The sequence below is a fragment of the Centruroides sculpturatus genome, unplaced genomic scaffold (assembly GCF_000671375.1).
Source record: "Centruroides sculpturatus isolate CEXI.00-Female unplaced genomic scaffold, Cexi_2.0 scaffold75, whole genome shotgun sequence".
Lineage (NCBI taxonomy): Eukaryota > Metazoa > Arthropoda > Arachnida > Scorpiones > Buthidae > Centruroides > Centruroides sculpturatus.
This window is the reverse complement of record NW_019384342.1, coordinates 387,901-407,356: the sequence shown is the minus strand read 5'-3', so window position 1 is coordinate 407,356 and position 19,456 is coordinate 387,901. Positions and strand designations below refer to the sequence as shown.

At 27.2% G+C, this 19,456-nt stretch overlaps 1 protein-coding gene across 1 annotated transcript in view; it reads right to left on the bottom strand.

The window, feature by feature from the left end:
* LOC111634507 (lutropin-choriogonadotropic hormone receptor-like) overlaps positions 1–19,456 on the bottom strand; it is a 115,811-nt gene that overhangs the window by 1,630 nt on the left and 94,725 nt on the right. Inside the window, exons 2-6 of the mRNA XM_023379304.1 lie at positions 9,632–9,678; positions 7,226–7,291; positions 6,601–6,669; positions 1,030–1,104; positions 43–944 (exon numbers count right to left, since the gene is read on the bottom strand). Of these exons, the coding sequence (XP_023235072.1) occupies positions 43–944; positions 1,030–1,104; positions 6,601–6,669; positions 7,226–7,291; positions 9,632–9,678 (1,159 nt within the window). The remainder of the gene's footprint in view (positions 1–42; positions 945–1,029; positions 1,105–6,600; positions 6,670–7,225; positions 7,292–9,631; positions 9,679–19,456) is intronic.

The following is a 19,456-nucleotide window of genomic DNA, read 5'->3' as shown; positions in this document are numbered from 1 at the left end:
ATATAGTAAATATTTAAATTTTATCACAATATAAGTACTTGCCGTGCTGCCAATCTATGGCATAATTGAAGTATACTCCAATAGTATATACGTCCATCGATGCTATGATTAGAAGATAAAAGCCCATACAAAGGTCAGCAAATGCTAAATTACACATTAGAAACTTGGAAACACTCATAGTAAACCTGGTACTCATCAATACTATCATGACAGCTAAATTACCCAAGACAGCAGCGATTAATACAAACCAGACGGCCACCCTCAGACCAACATTACCCATGACATCTTCACAAGGATTAAAAGCATCGGGTGCGGGATAGCATCTAACATCTCTATAATTTTTGGCTAAATTTCCACAAAATGCTTGAATTTGAGTTTCTGGAGGTAATGAGACGGTGGTTGGATAAAATATTCCAATCTCAGTATCGTCATAATTTTTACCCTTAACCCCGTCCGGTTTAGATTTAGAAACTCCAGAAACTATATCTCTTAGAACTTCTACTGATCTGTAGGAAGTCGTATTTCCGGATAACAGATATACGAAGTGACCATAAGGATTTTCGGATATGGAAGAATAATTTATATCTTTGGATGCTTCGTTCGAACTACGCAATTTACGATATAATTTTTGTATAGTATAAAATAAATTGTTTTCTTCCGTAGCTGTATCCGAGGGATTTACAGTAGTTGTGACGTGAGAACAATATTTTCTTTGAGTATCTTCTTTTAATTTTTGATATTTTGCATATTCTTGAGGAGCGTGAGTATCAGGAAACTTAAAGGCGCAACAATGATAAGGATAAGTAAGATATGCTTCTTTAATATATTTAAAATGATATACTGAAGGAAAAACTTTCAATGTCACAGTGTCCATTAGTTTTAGAACTTCTAGTTCTTCTAAACCCTTAGTTGGAAGTTTCGTTATTGCGGTTTCTGATAAATCTCTAAAAAATCATTTAAATAAAAGAATTATTTAATATTTTTATATAAATATATCACAATTTCCTTTAAAAGTCCTGAATATCTTACAATTTCCTTAAATTTTGTAAACCATTAAAGGCGTCGTCTTCGATTGTCTTTAGTTTGCGATTTCCTTTTAAACTTCTGGAATTAAATATACATAATGTTTAAATTATATTATAAACATTTATAACATAATTAAGTATATAATAATTTAATTTTGTCAGCTATTATGTTATAAAGACGAAAACTGAAGATGTTTGCGTAGAAAATCAAAAATAATAAATTAACACGATATATCAAAAATGATAAGACCCAACGGGTTAACTGATTACGTATAATTTGAAAAGATCATATTTCTAGTTAATTATAATATTTGATTAGCAAGATAATTACATCTGAAAAACATGAAATATGAGTAAATGATTCTAACTAGAAAGTTTAAAAACAATTCTAAAAGTAACTTCAATTTATTAAATATCTTTATTTTCAATGAACAACTTTAAAAATTTTAGTAAGTGTTAGTTACCAATAACAACAATAATTGTGAAACAAAAAAGGTGATATTTTTAATAATTGTTATAAATACTAAAATAGTGTGTTTGAAATTACGGGATTTCAAATTTATACAATAATCTCTTACAATTGAGACCTTGTGGATAACTATTGCCTTTAGAAAGATGCTTTGTTCAATATCATACTTCTTTTTTACAATATGCATTTCTGCCAAATAACTATCTCGGCCCTCTTCAGTTGTAAATTAAACTGTTTCAATTTAAAAAATTTTTGGCTGTCTTCTTAATTTTTTTCCTTAATATTATTCCAAGTTCTTTTCCGAACATTATTAAGGAAAAAATTATTTATTTTATACATAAATTCCGAAAAACAAAGGATAATTGCTTACATATTAAAAATGCCTGATAAAAAGAGAAAAGAGAAATATCCGTAATATGAAATTAACTAGCAATTATTTATTGTGACATCGTCACAATGCCGAGCTGTAATTTTTAATCACATTTTTAATTTATTTAATTTATAATATATACTCTCCACCTGAAATTACTAGTGCTTACCCCTGTACATCATACTTTTCCTTTAACAATAGAGTCGTGTCGATCATCTAACATCTTCCAGGGAAAAATTTTTGAATTGAAATAACGTAATTTTCGGTTTGCATCAGAAGTTCGTATATAGTTAATCAGGGCCTATTGTCCACAAGGTTTCCATATCTGGTCTCAAGTTTCATCTATCTAAATCCGTTCTCGAGATTAAGGGAAGATGGATGAACGGATGACAATGAGAATTTATAGTCTGCAATTTTTTTTTTTTTCAAATTGCATCCCAATAAAGAGCTATGATAACAAACCTAAATATAACAAAACCTCAGACCAGTGCCGCAAAACCTAGCGGCCCTTAGACAAAATTTAAATTGAGGTCCCATTTAAATAAGTTGTTTTTAAACAAATCTTAAATAATGTCACTTAAAATTTTTATTCATAATAGAGAATATAAACACTAATATAATAATAATTGTATAATAAAAAAGTTTCTGAAATAAACAAAAATATATAAAAATGTATACAATTATAGTCATTAATCAGCCTCTAAAAGATTTAAAGTTTTCATTTTCGAATTTTCTTTTCAGAAAATTCATCAATAATATCTTCGCAATTTAACAGTTCGAGAGTATAGTTTTCTAGCAAGCGTTGGTAATGACCTTAGTTTTTCCGTCCTATTGAATTTCTTAAGTAATTTTTAACTGATTTAAAACAGAAAAGTTCTTTCTCCTGTTGCCTTCTTAATTTGTTTCCTTAATAATGTTTCAAGTTTTTTTTCCAAACATTATTAAAGAAAACATCTATTTATTTTATACATAAATTCCTAAAAGCAAAGGTTTTACAGGCTAGTTAAGTAAATTTTTAACAATATTTTTTTAAACAAAATTTTTAACAATATTTTTAACAATATATTTTTTATGAACTGGTACTGTACTGTACATATCATTTAGGCTTCGCAAATTTTGTTTTCTCTCCATTAAAATAAATTGTGTCGGTTCATCGTCTAGTTCTTCAACATCAATGTCATTGAAGTAAACTTTTCTTATTTCTCTTGTATAATCCGACACATTCTTTTCATTTTCAAGTTCTGTAAAAAATACTTGAAATATTTTGTTGATTTTTTTTTTATATTTTTTGCATTTTGTATCAATTTCGCTACAAATTTAGTCACAAATAACATAGAATGTATTTATTTTAAAATCTGTTTGACCGGTTAAATTGATATTTTCATGTGTTTGATTATCATCAAAAATTCGTTTCCGTTTTCTAGGTCTTTCTTGAGTACAGCGTCAAATTTGATGTCGGATATTGTCGAATAAATGAAAAAAATGTTTACGTTACTTGTTACAATAGCAACTTTAGTTGCAAACGGACAAACAGTGAACAGTGAATATGCATGTACAATATGCATATTTGGAGTTATCACATGTACAAATCTCATGCCCACTACACTCTGGTACAGTATGTAGCACTGAATCCGATTTTATTACTTTATCAATTATTTTTAAAATATTTTAATATATTTTCTAAAATTTATTATTATTTATTTATATTTTTTTCCTGTATTGAAGCCGGACCTCTCCGCATTTCGGGTCCTAGACATTTGTCTTATTTGTCTATTGGTTAATCCGGCACTGCCTAAGACTTAATTAAAAATTAAAACTAATAAATTTGAACAATTTGCTAGAAATGGTAATAATTTATTTCGTTTAAATTATTACCATTGAATAATATTTCTAAAATCATTATATTCATTCATTTATTTATTATATTCATCAGATATTCATTTTTCAGTCTAAAATTTATTAAACTTCACAAGAAATATTAGAAAAAATGGAAAAAGTCATTGAAAACTTAGATTGAAAATATCGTAATAAATCCTGTATTCGTCTAGGTATTCACAATTTTTGTCATAGAAATCGAATATATTTTTTATGTTCAAAAATCGAAAAGTTCGAAAAGAATTTCAAGTTCTAGCATCCATTTTTATACATGCGACAAATTCTTATTCAGTTCTTCAGTTGCTGCTGACCCGAGAGACATTTCTTTATCCTTGTCATTTAACATTAAAAGAGCTTATTTATACACTATGAACTGTAATCTTGGGTATAGCTGTTTCAGAACACTTTGTTTGATACCAGTTGATAAATCCATCATTCGTCACATTTATTACAATAACCAAAATGTTGGAAGCAGCCCTTCCATTTTTATCTATTTCTGAGACTGGAACACGAACTGTAGAACCTTGTGTAACGGGCGGAAACTTATTTTCAGAGATTTTTCATTTTCTTCGCTTGAAACTCCAGATTTATTTTTGAATTTTGTCTGCAACCAAGAGCTTTCTTATTTTTGAAACAAAGAGGACAAGTAGTAGATGCACCAAATCTTTCTTCCACAAATCAAAAGAAAATTTCCACAAATGGCATGAGTTCAGAATCCTGAATGATCACTACTAATTGATTTTAGACATAACAAATGAAGCGTTGATTCATGGGTTGAAGTTGAAGATTTAGGATATTGTGTCTTTAAACAGGGACTCACTTTCTCTTTAAAGTCACTTTTTTTTCAGCATCAGTAGAATCTAAATTAATATCTTTAATCTTTCTTTTTTGTGGCATTCAACACTTTTTTTGGGCAATGATGAAGTGTTCAAACTAACATTTATTTTGCAGCTGAACAGTGTCTCGTATAGAGATCTTTTGTATCAATACATGAATAGTAGGCGATGTTCTTCATTAACTGGTTGAACCACAAACCTTCACTCTTATTGAAGATTATTTTTATCCTGTATCCATGTTGTGATCATATTTTTTATACTTTAGTTTCCTCTTTCTATGCTTCTTTGGCTTTGACTTAGTCCCGGGATTTCCCGTGCACAGTTTTCAGTTCAGACCAGTAACCCTTCAAATTACAGAGTTTTGTTTGCAAATTTTCCTCCGTTATCGTACTGAAGCACCACGAAAAATAAATGTATCAAGTAAAACCATATGCTACTTTTTCATCTCTCTTGGATTTAAGAGCTCTCAATACCACAAACTTTTTAGGTGGTCATGATAAATTAAGATCACTATTAGGATAAGTTTGAAAATCTATCAGGTCCGCTGGATATCAAGAGTTAAATTCTTACGACATCAGTGGCTTTATTACGATATCTTTCTGTTTCTGTTGACAAGATTTACACAGCTGCAAGAAAAGTTCTATATCATGTTGAGTAATAACGTATTAGCATACTTAATCAATAGCTCTTTCAGCATCCTATCTCCACCATGATCAACAGAAGCATGAAAAATGTCTATATTCAAAAATATATTGAATACAGAGTCTCACCAGTCTGCTTTTCGAGGATATTGTCAGTGTGTTCGCTGTATTTGGTATTTGTCGCTTTTTTTGGCCGATGATTACAATTTTCAATGTTTTAGTAATAATAATCTATGTCCTAATAATCAATCAAGCAATACTGAAGACGGCTACTCAAATTACTTTTCTCAAATTTCTGTCTGGCAAGGAAGGAAACGACACTAGAAATTTTAAAAATTGTTCTCGGAAAGATGGTAGACCATAATGGGCAGCAAAGATTTTTTGGATTAAGCAAAAAAAAATTGTTATTATGTTACATAGTAATGCTTGAGAAGACAGGGAATTAAGCATTATAAAGAAAAACAAAATTGATATCATAAATTGTTTGCAGAACGATGAGACATTGTTTTGTCCTGCTTACTTGTTAGTTGCACTGGGTTTCAATCAATACTAACAAGTAAATGCCATGAATTACAAATTCTTATTACTCGAAGAAAGCCAAGGCTGCCAATAGAAATTATAAAGAAATCTTTTTTAAATCCAAACTGTACCTGGACTATTGTATACCTATAAATGTACCGTATATGTAATGTAGCTCTAAAAAGAATTTCATTATTATTGGTGATAAAAATTTTCTTTCTCTAACTTCTTGTAAAACACTTGCATCATAATGTTTTTGCGAGTATTTTGCACAGTATCCGTCTTTACATTTCACAAAATTCAACGAATTTATGAGATAATGTTGAAAAACTTGTGTCCGTTATTTTGACAATGAAATTTTTATGTGTTAATTTCAAACAAATGCTGAATCTAGCCTATTTTAAAATAATTAATTTTTAAATTTTTTAAATTTCTAACTGAAAAATAGATAATCTTAAAGGAACATTTATAAAAATAGTATTTAAGTTATATCTTGATTACAAGACGAAAGATGTATACTGTTCGTTTCATACTTTGCCAGCAAAGCATCCTGCATCCTATGAAATGCATAGGCAAAACATGTATTTATTTCAGACTTTACCGACTGTTTTTAGGCATTTTATACAATTCCTCAATTTCATATTTTTCCGGTAACGTAAAATGCAATGACAATAAATGATAATCTTGCTTATAAAAGCAATGAATGAATTAGAATATAATTAATAAAATGCAATGACAAATAATTTGTATATCACTTACTCATATTTTTGTAATTACAGAGTTTAAAATGTAAATATAAATTTGAAATTCAATAAAAATGCATTAAAAAGTAAGTTTTTAGATATTTAAAATTAGCATTTCTTACAGTTTAGCGATATTAGATCCGTGAAATGCCCAATCTTCAATGATTTCTATAGCATTAAAATCGAGATTCCTGTCAAAAATTTTTAAAAATTATTTTCAAATAACAAAAAATTAATATAATATCCATATAATACAATGGAATAATATAAATATATCGCTTTTAGCCCTTAATACTATTTAATAATTAGTCTAAATCAAACAAGACACACACACTCACACACATGTATATGATAAGTCCGTATATATGTAAATATATATGTATATACGTCTTGTTGATTTAGATTATTAAATCAATATAATACAATGTGCTATAGACTATTTTATATATAAGTTAATCTTATTATTTATATTAATAGTTTAAATTTTCTTTCCTATAAATTGCCATTACTTTCTTAAGGTTGCATCATTGTTAACAGTTTATTTATAGAAGCTTAATACGTGTTAAGGTGAATTCTTAGAAATTATTTTATTCATTTTTGAAATTATATTTAAAAACTTTTATTTATGAATATGAACATTTATTTAGAACTGTTATATAAAGATGTGTTGTAAATGTTTTATGGACTTAGTTTTAAAAATTATATAAAATATTTTAGAAATTCCTATTAAAATGTTTATTCACATACATGATTTCTGCTTGAACTTTGACTGACATTGTTGATAGATTTCGTATCCTGTTGCTATCGAAGTCACTAGAATGAAAAGAAATTGTGACGAAATCTCAAACATGAAAACAAATATATATTTTTTAGTATAATTTTTAAACGTATAATAAATCTATGTGATTTAACAAGGAAATTCACAGAAAAAATTGCCTTTGAATATATTTCTGAAACGATAAATTAATATAAGCGTAAATTATTTTGGCAATAATGCGATATTAAACGTAAATATGTAATTAGTAAATTATTGAATATTCTTATAATATAAAAAATTAAATATTCAAAAACTTTTGAAAAGAAATGAAAAAAATTACATTTTATAATTTAAAATTCACAAAAAACTAATTCAGTTACTTTTGATCAATTTATTAACTAATCATAATTGAGTATTGGAAGAAAAACACTTTAACACAATTCTGAATTAGGGAAGAAAGCGTAGGAAATAGACTTTTTGGACTTCATGGAATAAGAATTAAAGGTATAAATTATCTATTAGTCTCATCTCATCTATTAGTAAAATTTCAATCTATTTTTTGATTAAAAATAATTTATTATAATAAAATTTAAAATTTTTTAAAAATTACTTTCTATAAACTTTTCTAATTTCTAAACTTTTTGAGCAAACAATTCTTAAACTTTATGAAATTCAAATATTTCTATTTAGTATTTAATGCAATAATTATTATTTTTTTAAATAATCTAATTTAAATTTAGCCATTTTAAATATTATAAAACTTAAATTGGCAAAATTAAAATAAAAATATTTTAAAAATGGAAAACTTTCCTTAAAAATAGATGCTTAGAAAGTAAAATTTCTAAATATTTACATGACTACGAATTCGTTGACATAAATTAGTTATATTATATGAATGTTTTACTGCTATTATTTTTTAATTATTAAAATTACAGAGGAATTTTATATTTATTTCTTATTTATTTATAATTTAAATTCTTTAATTTCATATACTTCATTAAATTAAACTTTTATAACGCGATAATTTTTTCAATTATTCGAATTTTCCACTAAAAGTTTAATGATTTATTTTGACGATTGTACTAAAATTTTACCACAGTATCAGTTTTAAATGATAAAATATATTTATACATATGTTTACGATTTTATGGTATAAATTTTAAAATTATTAAAATTAGTCAAAACCGTTGGATTGATACGAAATAAATCAAAACTTTTCCTCATTTTGACAGTGATAAATGTTCAAGATTCTAAAATGTGCATTTATCAGTGGCTCAACTTTAAAACTGTCAGCCGTTTTCTTCGGTCAAACAATCACGTCTTCAGTACAATAAAAAAAAAGTAAAATGGAGAATGGCACGACCTCTGAATTGGAAATTTCTTTCGGAAAAGAACTAGTTAGAAAAGATCTTTAAAATGAAAGACAAGTCATGTAAAAAATTTGCAAAGAAAGGAACAAACAATACATGAAAAAGGACGAGTAGGAAAGAAAATTCTTCGTTCACATTGTATTTTTTTTTACATTTTATTTCTATCATGTTGGTATTACACATTTCTTTTATTGTATTTTATTTTTAATGGTTTTATCAACTGTTAGAACTAAAAATATATTTAAATTTATTGATTTATCTTTTATATTTACCAGGTATTTGATTAACTCAAAGATTCTCAACCTTTCTTACTAATTCCTTTCCAAAATTATATGTAACACGGCAACCCCTTTCTTCATCAATACAAAATAAGAATAAATTACAAATAAGATGAAATAAAAAAAAATTAAATAATCAAACAAAAATCTAACTTGAAAATTGTATTATACTTTACTAAAATTTAAAGTTATATCAACTGAATATAAGTTATTTTTAATTATAATAAATTTAAAATAAATTTGTCCACAGAACTTCATTAATTTATTGACCCTATAAATAAATCTATCGAATCCTGTAGGGTCACTAGCGATCAGGTTGGGAACACCTGGATTAAACATACTGTTAATTTTAATTGTCGTATTAATATGATACTGCTTAATTATCTTAATAAATGAAAAAGAATGCGAAATTTATAAAAGAAAAATTGTTTAAAGTTTTATTATTTTAATAGAAACCAACTGAATTAAAATTACAAATTTTGTTAAACTTTTAAAACGAATTTGGTTTAATGACAGCTTTGTTAAATTGTAATTCAATTTTCTAGAAGCAAGTTGTAAATAGGTAATTAAATATAATTTTTCAAATTAAGCATTTAATCAATCAATAATTGGCTTTGTTATGTATCGAAAATTTTTTTATCTTTAATATTTCTAAAATTAAAAAAAAAATCAACAAGCAAACGTAAGTGAAAAGTAAATATTAAAATTTCAAAGTAATTATAAGAAGTGATATAAAAACTTTGCTTACATCATGGAGATGATATTTTTGGTATGAAGGGNTGTCACAATGCCAAGCTGTAATTTTTAATCACATTTTTAATTTATTTAATTTATAATATATACTCTCCACCTGAAATTACTAGTGCTTACCCCTGTACATCATACTTTTCCTTTAACAATAGAGTCGTGTCGATCATCTAACATCTTCCAGGGAAAAATTTTTGAATTGAAATAACGTAATTTTCGGTTTGCATCAGAAGTTCGTATATAGTTAATCAGGGCCTATTGTCCACAAGGTTTCCATATCTGGTCTCAAGTTTCATCTATCTAAATCCGTTCTCGAGATTAAGGGAAGATGGATGAACGGATGACAATGAGAATTTATAGTCTGCAATTTTTTTTTTTTCAAATTGCATCCCAATAAAGAGCTATGATAACAAACCTAAATATAACAAAACCTCAGACCAGTGCCGCAAAACCTAGCGGCCCTTAGACAAAATTTAAATTGAGGTCCCATTTAAATAAGTTGTTTTTAAACAAATCTTAAATAATGTCACTTAAAATTTTTATTCATAATAGAGAATATAAACACTAATATAATAATAATTGTATAATAAAAAAGTTTCTGAAATAAACAAAAATATATAAAAATGTATACAATTATAGTCATTAATCAGCCTCTAAAAGATTTAAAGTTTTCATTTTCGAATTTTCTTTTCAGAAAATTCATCAATAATATCTTCGCAATTTAACAGTTCGAGAGTATAGTTTTCTAGCAAGCGTTGGTAATGACCTTAGTTTTTCCGTCCTATTGAATTTCTTAAGTAATTTTTAACTGATTTAAAACAGAAAAGTTCTTTCTCCTGTTGCCTTCTTAATTTGTTTCCTTAATAATGTTTCAAGTTTTTTTTCCAAACATTATTAAAGAAAACATCTATTTATTTTATACATAAATTCCTAAAAGCAAAGGTTTTACAGGCTAGTTAAGTAAATTTTTAACAATATTTTTTTAAACAAAATTTTTAACAATATTTTTAACAATATATTTTTTATGAACTGGTACTGTACTGTACATATCATTTAGGCTTCGCAAATTTTGTTTTCTCTCCATTAAAATAAATTGTGTCGGTTCATCGTCTAGTTCTTCAACATCAATGTCATTGAAGTAAACTTTTCTTATTTCTCTTGTATAATCCGACACTTTCTTTTCATTTTCAAGTTCTGTAAAAAATACTTGAAATATTTTGTTGATTTTTTTTTTATATTTTTTGCATTTTGTATCAATTTCGCTACAAATTTAGTCACAAATAACATAGAATGTATTTATTTTAAAATCTGTTTGACCGGTTAAATTGATATTTTCATGTGTTTGATTATCATCAAAAATTCGTTTCCGTTTTCTAGGTCTTTCTTGAGTACAGCGTCAAATTTGATGTCGGATATTGTCGAATAAATGAAAAAAATGTTTACGTTACTTGTTACAATAGCAACTTTAGTTGCAAACGGACAAACAGTGAACAGTGAATATGCATGTACAATATGCATATTTGGAGTTATCACATGTACAAATCTCATGCCCACTACACTCTGGTACAGTATGTAGCACTGAATCCGATTTTATTACTTTATCAATTATTTTTAAAATATTTTAATATATTTTCTAAAATTTATTATTATTTATTTATATTTTTTTCCTGTATTGAAGCCGGACCTCTCCGCATTTCGGGTCCTAGACATTTGTCTTATTTGTCTATTGGTTAATCCGGCACTGCCTAAGACTTAATTAAAAATTAAAACTAATAAATTTGAACAATTTGCTAGAAATGGTAATAATTTATTTCGTTTAAATTATTACCATTGAATAATATTTCTAAAATCATTATATTCATTCATTTATTTATTATATTCATCAGATATTCATTTTTCAGTCTAAAATTTATTAAACTTCACAAGAAATATTAGAAAAAATGGAAAAAGTCATTGAAAACTTAGATTGAAAATATCGTAATAAATCCTGTATTCGTCTAGGTATTCACAATTTTTGTCATAGAAATCGAATATATTTTTTATGTTCAAAAATCGAAAAGTTCGAAAAGAATTTCAAGTTCTAGCATCCATTTTTATACATGCGACAAATTCTTATTCAGTTCTTCAGTTGCTGCTGACCCGAGAGACATTTCTTTATCCTTGTCATTTAACATTAAAAGAGCTTATTTATACACTATGAACTGTAATCTTGGGTATAGCTGTTTCAGAACACTTTGTTTGATACCAGTTGATAAATCCATCATTCGTCACATTTATTACAATAACCAAAATGTTGGAAGCAGCCCTTCCATTTTTATCTATTTCTGAGACTGGAACACGAACTGTAGAACCTTGTGTAACGGGCGGAAACTTATTTTCAGAGATTTTTCATTTTCTTCGCTTGAAACTCCAGATTTATTTTTGAATTTTGTCTGCAACCAAGAGCTTTCTTATTTTTGAAACAAAGAGGACAAGTAGTAGATGCACCAAATCTTTCTTCCACAAATCAAAAGAAAATTTCCACAAATGGCATGAGTTCAGAATCCTGAATGATCACTACTAATTGATTTTAGACATAACAAATGAAGCGTTGATTCATGGGTTGAAGTTGAAGATTTAGGATATTGTGTCTTTAAACAGGGACTCACTTTCTCTTTAAACTCACTTTTTTTTCAGCATCAGTAGAATCTAAATTAATGTCTTTAATCTTTCTTTTTTGTGGTGTTCAACACTTTTTTGTGCAGTGAAGTGTTCAAACTAACCTTTATTTTGCAGCTGAACAGGGTCTCGTATAGAGATCTTTTGTATCAATACATGAATAGTAGGCGATGTTCTTCATTAACTGGTTGAACCACAAACCTTCACTCTTATTGAAGATTATTTTTATCCTGTATCCATGTTGTGATCATATTTTTTATACTTTAGTTTCCTCTTTCTATGCTTCTTTGGCTTTGACTTAGTCCCGGGATTTCCCGTCACAGTTTTCAGTTCAGACCAGTAACCCTTCAAATTACAGAGTTTTGTTTGCAAACTTTCCTCCGTTATCGTACTGAAGCACCACGAAGAATAAATGTATCAAGTAAAACCATATGCTACTTTTTCATCTCTCTTGGATTTAAGAGCTTTCAATACCACAAACTTTTTAGGTGGTCATGATAAATTAAGATCACCATTAGAATAAGTTTGAAAATCTATCAGGTCCGCTGGATATCAAGAGTTAAATTCTTACGACATCAGTGGCTTTATTACGATATCTTTCTGTTTCTGTTGACAAGATTTACACAGCTGCAAGAAAAGTTCTATATCATGTTGAGTAATAACGTATTAGCATACTTAATCAATAGCTCTTTCAGCATCCTATCTCCACCATGATCAACAGAAGCATGAAAAATGTCTATATTCAAAAATATATTGAATACAGAGTCTCACCAGTCTGCTTTTCGAGGATATTGTCAGTGTGTTCGCTGTATTTGGTATTTGTCGCTTTTTTTGGCCGATGATTACAATTTTCAATGTTTTAGTAATAATAATCTATGTCCTAATAATCAATCAAGCAATACTGAAGACGGCTACTCAAATTACTTTTCTCAAATTTCTGTCTGGCAAGGAAGGAAACGACACTAGAAATTTTAAAAATTGTTCTCGGAAAGATGGTAGACCATAATGGGCAGCAAAGATTTTTTGGATTAAGCAAAAAAAAATTGTTATTATGTTACATAGTAATGCTTGAGAATAGAGGGAATTAAGCATTATAAAGAAAAACAAAATTGATGTCATAAATTGTTTGCAGAACGATGAGACATTGTTTTGTCCTGCTTACTTGTTAGTTGCACTGGGTTTCAATCAATACTAACAAGTAAATGCCATGAATTACAAATTCTTATTACTCGAAGAAAGCCAAGGCTGCCAATAGAAATTATAAAGAAATCTTTTTTAAATCCAAACTGTACCTGGACTATTGTATACCTATAAATGTACCGTATATGTAATGTAGCTCTAAAAGGAATCTCATTATTATTGGTGATGAAATTTTTCTTTTCTAACTTCTTGTAAAACACTTGCATCATAATGTTTTTGCGAGTATTTTGCACAGTATCCGTCTTTACATTTCACAAAATTCAACGAATTTATGAGATGCTGTTGAAAAACTTGTGTCCGTTATTTTGACAATGAAATTTTTATGTGTTAATTTCAAACAAATGCTGAATCTAGCCTATTTTAAAATAATTAATTTTTAAATTTTTTAAATTTCTAACTGAAAAATAGATAATCTTAAAGGAACATTTATAAAAATAGTATTTAAGTTATATCTTGATTACAAGACGAAAGATGTATACAGTTCGTTTCATACTTTGCCAGCAAAGCATCCTGCATCCTATGAAATGCATAGGCAAAACATGTATTTATTTCAGACTTTACCGACTGTTTTTAGGCATTTTATACAATTCCTCAATTTCATATTTTTCCGGTAACGTAAAATGCAATGACAATAAATGATAATCTTGCTTATAAAAGCAATGAATGAATTAGAATATAATTAATAAAATGCAATGACAAATAATTTGTATATCACTTACTCATATTTTTGTAATTACAGAGTTTAAAATGTAAATATAAATTTGAAATTCAATAAAAATGCATTAAAAAGTAAGTTTTTAGATATTTAAAATTAGCATTTCTTACAGTTTAGCGATATTAGATCCGTGAAATGCCCAATCTTCAATGATTTCTATAGCATTAAAATCGAGATTCCTGTCAAAAATTTTTAAAAATTATTTTCAAATAACAAAAAATTAATATAATATCCATATAATACAATGGAATAATATAAATATATCGCTTTTAGCCCTTAATACTATTTAATAATTAGTCTAAATCAAACAAGACACACACACTCACACACATGTATATGATAAGTCCGTATATATGTAAATATATATGTATATACGTCTTGTTGATTTAGATTATTAAATCAATATAATACAATGTGCTATAGACTATTTTATATATAAGTTAATCTTATTATTTATATTAATAGTTTAAATTTTCTTTCCTATAAATTGCCATTACTTTCTTAAGGTTGCATCATTGTTAACAGTTTATTTATAGAAGCTTAATACGTGTTAAGGTGAATTCTTAGAAATTATTTTATTCATTTTTGAAATTATATTTAAAAACTTTTATTTATGAATATGAACATTTATTTAGAACTGTTATATAAAGATGTGTTGTAAATGTTTTATGGACTTAGTTTTAAAAATTATATAAAATATTTTAGAAATTCCTATTAAAATGTTTATTCACATACATGATTTCTGCTTGAACTTTGACTGACATTGTTGATAGATTTCGTATCCTGTTGCTATCGAAGTCACTAGAATGAAAAGAAATTGTGACGAAATCTCAAACATGAAAACAAATATATATTTTTTAGTATAATTTTTAAACGTATAATAAATCTATGTGATTTAACAAGGAAATTCACAGAAAAAATTGCCTTTGAATATATTTCTGAAACGATAAATTAATATAAGCGTAAATTATTTTGGCAATAATGCGATATTAAACGTAAATATGTAATTAGTAAATTATTGAATATTCTTATANTTTTTCTAATTTTTGCTTCAAAACAGGGTTTTTTTTCAGTGGGAGTTTTGAGGGTATTACCCTGAAGTTAAAGATATATACACCCTTATATAAACAGTTTTGTAAAAACACGTAAATGATCATTATTTCTATGTATGCATATATGTATATTTTTATATATCTAACATATAAATTCACCAACCAATTGCATTTGTCGCTCTCTCAGATCAGAAAAATACCCTCCGGAAAATGTTGTCTGAAAGAAACGTTAGTTTCAAAGTATTTCAAAGCTTATGTAACTATCATTTCATTTTATTCTTTTGACTAGCTCTAGCAATTACGTGTTTTTCTTTTTATTTCTAGCATTCAACCAAGAAATGGAGAAACTCTTTTGTCAGCCAAAACATAAAAAATAAACTTCCAACACAGTTTTCGAAATATTTTCTCTAAAAATATTGCTCTCTTCGTTATTATGAATATAGTAACAATTAAAATGATGTAAAACCAATTATAAAACAGAAACAATACAGATAAATGCCAAAATATTTTAAAATTTTATTTAAAACTAACGTCTTATTACTTTTTTAATCGTAATTACAAAGTTTGTTACTTTAAATAATACTCTTTATTCTCTTCAATGTGTTTTGAAAAGATATTTATTCCCATTAATGCAGTATTTTTTTATAAATTAGAATAATCCATTAGTAATTTTTGTGACTTTATAAAATTTAGAGTCCTGAATTAATGCTTTTAATCATTACAGAGATTTTTTATAGCATACTTTTTATATCCTATTAGGATTTTTTAAAATTTCTTATCTNTAAAAAGTATAAATATTAAAAACTATCATTAGAATTAATTCATATAACTCGGTGGTATTCAAATTATATTCCATAAGCAATCATCAAGAGTTCTACAAAGTTTTATTTTCATTTTCATTACGAAAGTTATTTGAAGGTTTCTCGAGGAACACAATTTGAATGCCACTGTTATAACTTAAAAGAGAAAAACATGAAAGTTATAAACTTTAAGTGCTTTAGAGCAGCGACGAACATTTTCTGGATGCAGGCCGTATGTTTTAGGTGGCCGCATGAATTTTTTCTTAGAGTTGTAGGCTTTAAGTCTGCCGAGTATCAACATACACCATAACTGCCTGTATGATAAATACTAAAATAAAACATGCTAATGATATGCAAACTAGTAATAGTTTATTCCGGTAGTTTATTTTCATCTTTTCACTGATCAAATTTAGTTTGAATGTTCTTAGTCACGAATATCAGGTTAATTAGGATTGAATAATGGCACATGGCAGAAAACAAGAAAATAGAATTACGTTGCCAAAACTCGATATTAGAATGAGCCCGTGTGGCCGCGGATTGCTCACGACTGCTACAGAAGTAATTCTCGAAACATTACAAAAAATATTTTCCTTGGAAAATATTTTGCTATTAAAATGTTTAAAGCTTAATTTTAAAGCAATATGATATAGCCACAATTATAAAAATATTAAAATTCATTTAAAAATGAACTTTTGACTGCTGAATGCTTTACTGTAAAAGACATTACGTAATTTGGAAATTAATTCAAAATATCCAATTAATATAATACTATTTTGAGTGACAACAAGAAATGGTTGACAGAATTTATGTAATCATTTTTAGCATTTTGACAAATTTTATAATTTTATAGTACTGCGGTGAAATTTGAATGATATAATTTAAAAAATACGTAGAAAGTAATTTAAAAAGTTAGCCAATTTCGGAATTTCTATTCATAAATATTATATGTTGATGAAAATGATGGGTGTTTTTAATGCATTAAAATTTTGTGCGCTGATAGCTTTACCATGCTTTCTTAATGAAGTTCTATTATCAAACAATAACAACACAGTTCTGGAATATTACAATCGAAATTTAATTACATGGTTCAAACCTGAATATGAAGAAAAGGAAAAACTAGAATCAGTCAACATCAGCAGAAGATATACAGTAGAATATGGCTACAATGACTTTTATGGAGATCAAGATGTTAACGGAACAATACTTATGCAATAACACATGAATTTGATGTCTTATATCTTATTATAGAATATAATATTCATAGTAATATCTTAGTTAAGAAATACTTCAGCAAAATATTACTTTAAGAAAGTTGTCAAACTCTATAATGACAAGTAAGGGACGTTGAGGCTCAAACGCTATTTACTTTAACTTTGCCAAGAACGAGGAAATTTGACCTTGAAATATTCTGCAAGACGACGAAATCTATTTTCTTTTGAGATCTTTACGATAGTAAATTTTTTTAACTATCACATTTAATGGATGGCCAATGGATCCTATTTATTTTATAAAAAAGAAAGCCATTATATTCGTTCAAAATAACAATTTGGAGTAGATTTACGCTTTCATCTTATCGAACCATTCTTTTTTTTAAAGTACTCTACTGGATACCTCATTTTTTAGTAACTTTTCAACGCTACCGAGACACGCTGACGAATGTTGTAATACCAAATTTACAGCATCGAGAATGCCTAGAAACAATTGTTTTTATGCAAGGCAGGGAGTCTCTACGTATCGATCATTCTGTCCGACAACTGCTGCGACATCTTACAAAAGAGAGAATTACCAGTTGGTCGTTTTCTATCGACATGCCAAACTCGTCATTTCCTTCTCGTGATCTCAAGACCTTCAGATTTAGAACTGTTTTGCATCAAAATGAATATCGCTTTACCGCTTTACTCACATTTAAGGCTAAAAAACGGTTTTACATAAGACCATCAAAAATCATGAATGAAACGCAACAGTCGGTAATTTAGCACACTGTCACATGCTCTTAATTGCTTCTCTGCAACAACGAAATTGACATTTAATAGTCTTCCCAGCAATATTAATAAAGCTTTATCATGAATTATTAAATTGTGAATTATTATAGACCAATTACAGATATTATCAGAAGATTATAAATATGTAATTTTACAGATGTAAGAGGAAGGAAGAAAGGTAATATTTCCTAGAGCCTCTTATTATCAAATTTGTCGGGCAAAAGATATACAAGTGGGAGACGTTTGATTTTGAATAAAACTACTTTCTGCAATTTATTTTTTTTAGAAAGGCCTATATATTAAAATTTTACACCAATCGTTTTATTAAATTTTGTATATCAATAGAAATAACAGGCTATATAAAAAAAATTAATTACTGTATCTTTCAGTTTGATTCAAAACTTAAATTTTATAAATAAAATTCTCTTTCAAATTTGAATCATGAAAAAGCTGGATTCAATTCTTATGAATAATTCAAATGAGGATTCTCTTTGATTGGCATGAGTAATAAATGGAATCTATCGTATTTCAAGCTCTTGTAATGGACAAAAGTGAAATCCGCTATACGTCCTGTAGTTTACTCACATCTCAAGAAAAATGTTTAACCCAGCTGAAATTCAAATATTCGAAATTCTATAAAGATTCAAGATTTTTTGATAATCGGGATAGAGTAAACCTTCTTACTGAATTAAATGATTTTATACTTGCTGTTTTAGTTCGAATTTTTCTGTTACGTTTAAATCTTTATATAAATATTCCTATTATACAGAGTGCTAAAATCAAATTAGCCTACTATCGTGATCAGTTTTCTTCATTATGATAAGGAATAATTTTTAAAATTTTATCTCTTTTCGTCTTGCAGATAGTAAGAGGGCTTTTCTCATATCCGTCATAGGTTTGTCCAGATCCACAGTAGGAGCTGCATATCCAGGTCAACAGTAGACTGATGTTTGTTGACCTGGATATGCAGCTCTGGATGTGAATGGATCTGGATGACGGTAGGAGAATTACTTGTAAGAGATCCAGTTAAAAGCTCGAATCTTTATTTTTTGTTAATTCGTATAAAATTAAAAACGTTCAAAAATATATACAGAGGAAAATATTAAAAATAGTCTGCATATTATGCGTTTGAATATATTCCTTTAAATTATTTTCTTATTAATAGTATTAATTAAATTAATGTAATTTAATTAATACTATTAATAAGAAAATAATTTAATGCCACATCTCAAATCTGTATTCCCACGTATTTTGGTACGTTTCATTTTCTTTTATTTTGAGATTTTTGAGTTTGGTAAATTCCAAATTTTTCTCTTTTTATCTATTTATTCTATGAATACCAGCATAACAAATATTTGAATTTACGCAAAGAACGTCATTAATACCTGTCAAACAGTTTATTAATTCTATTAACATACT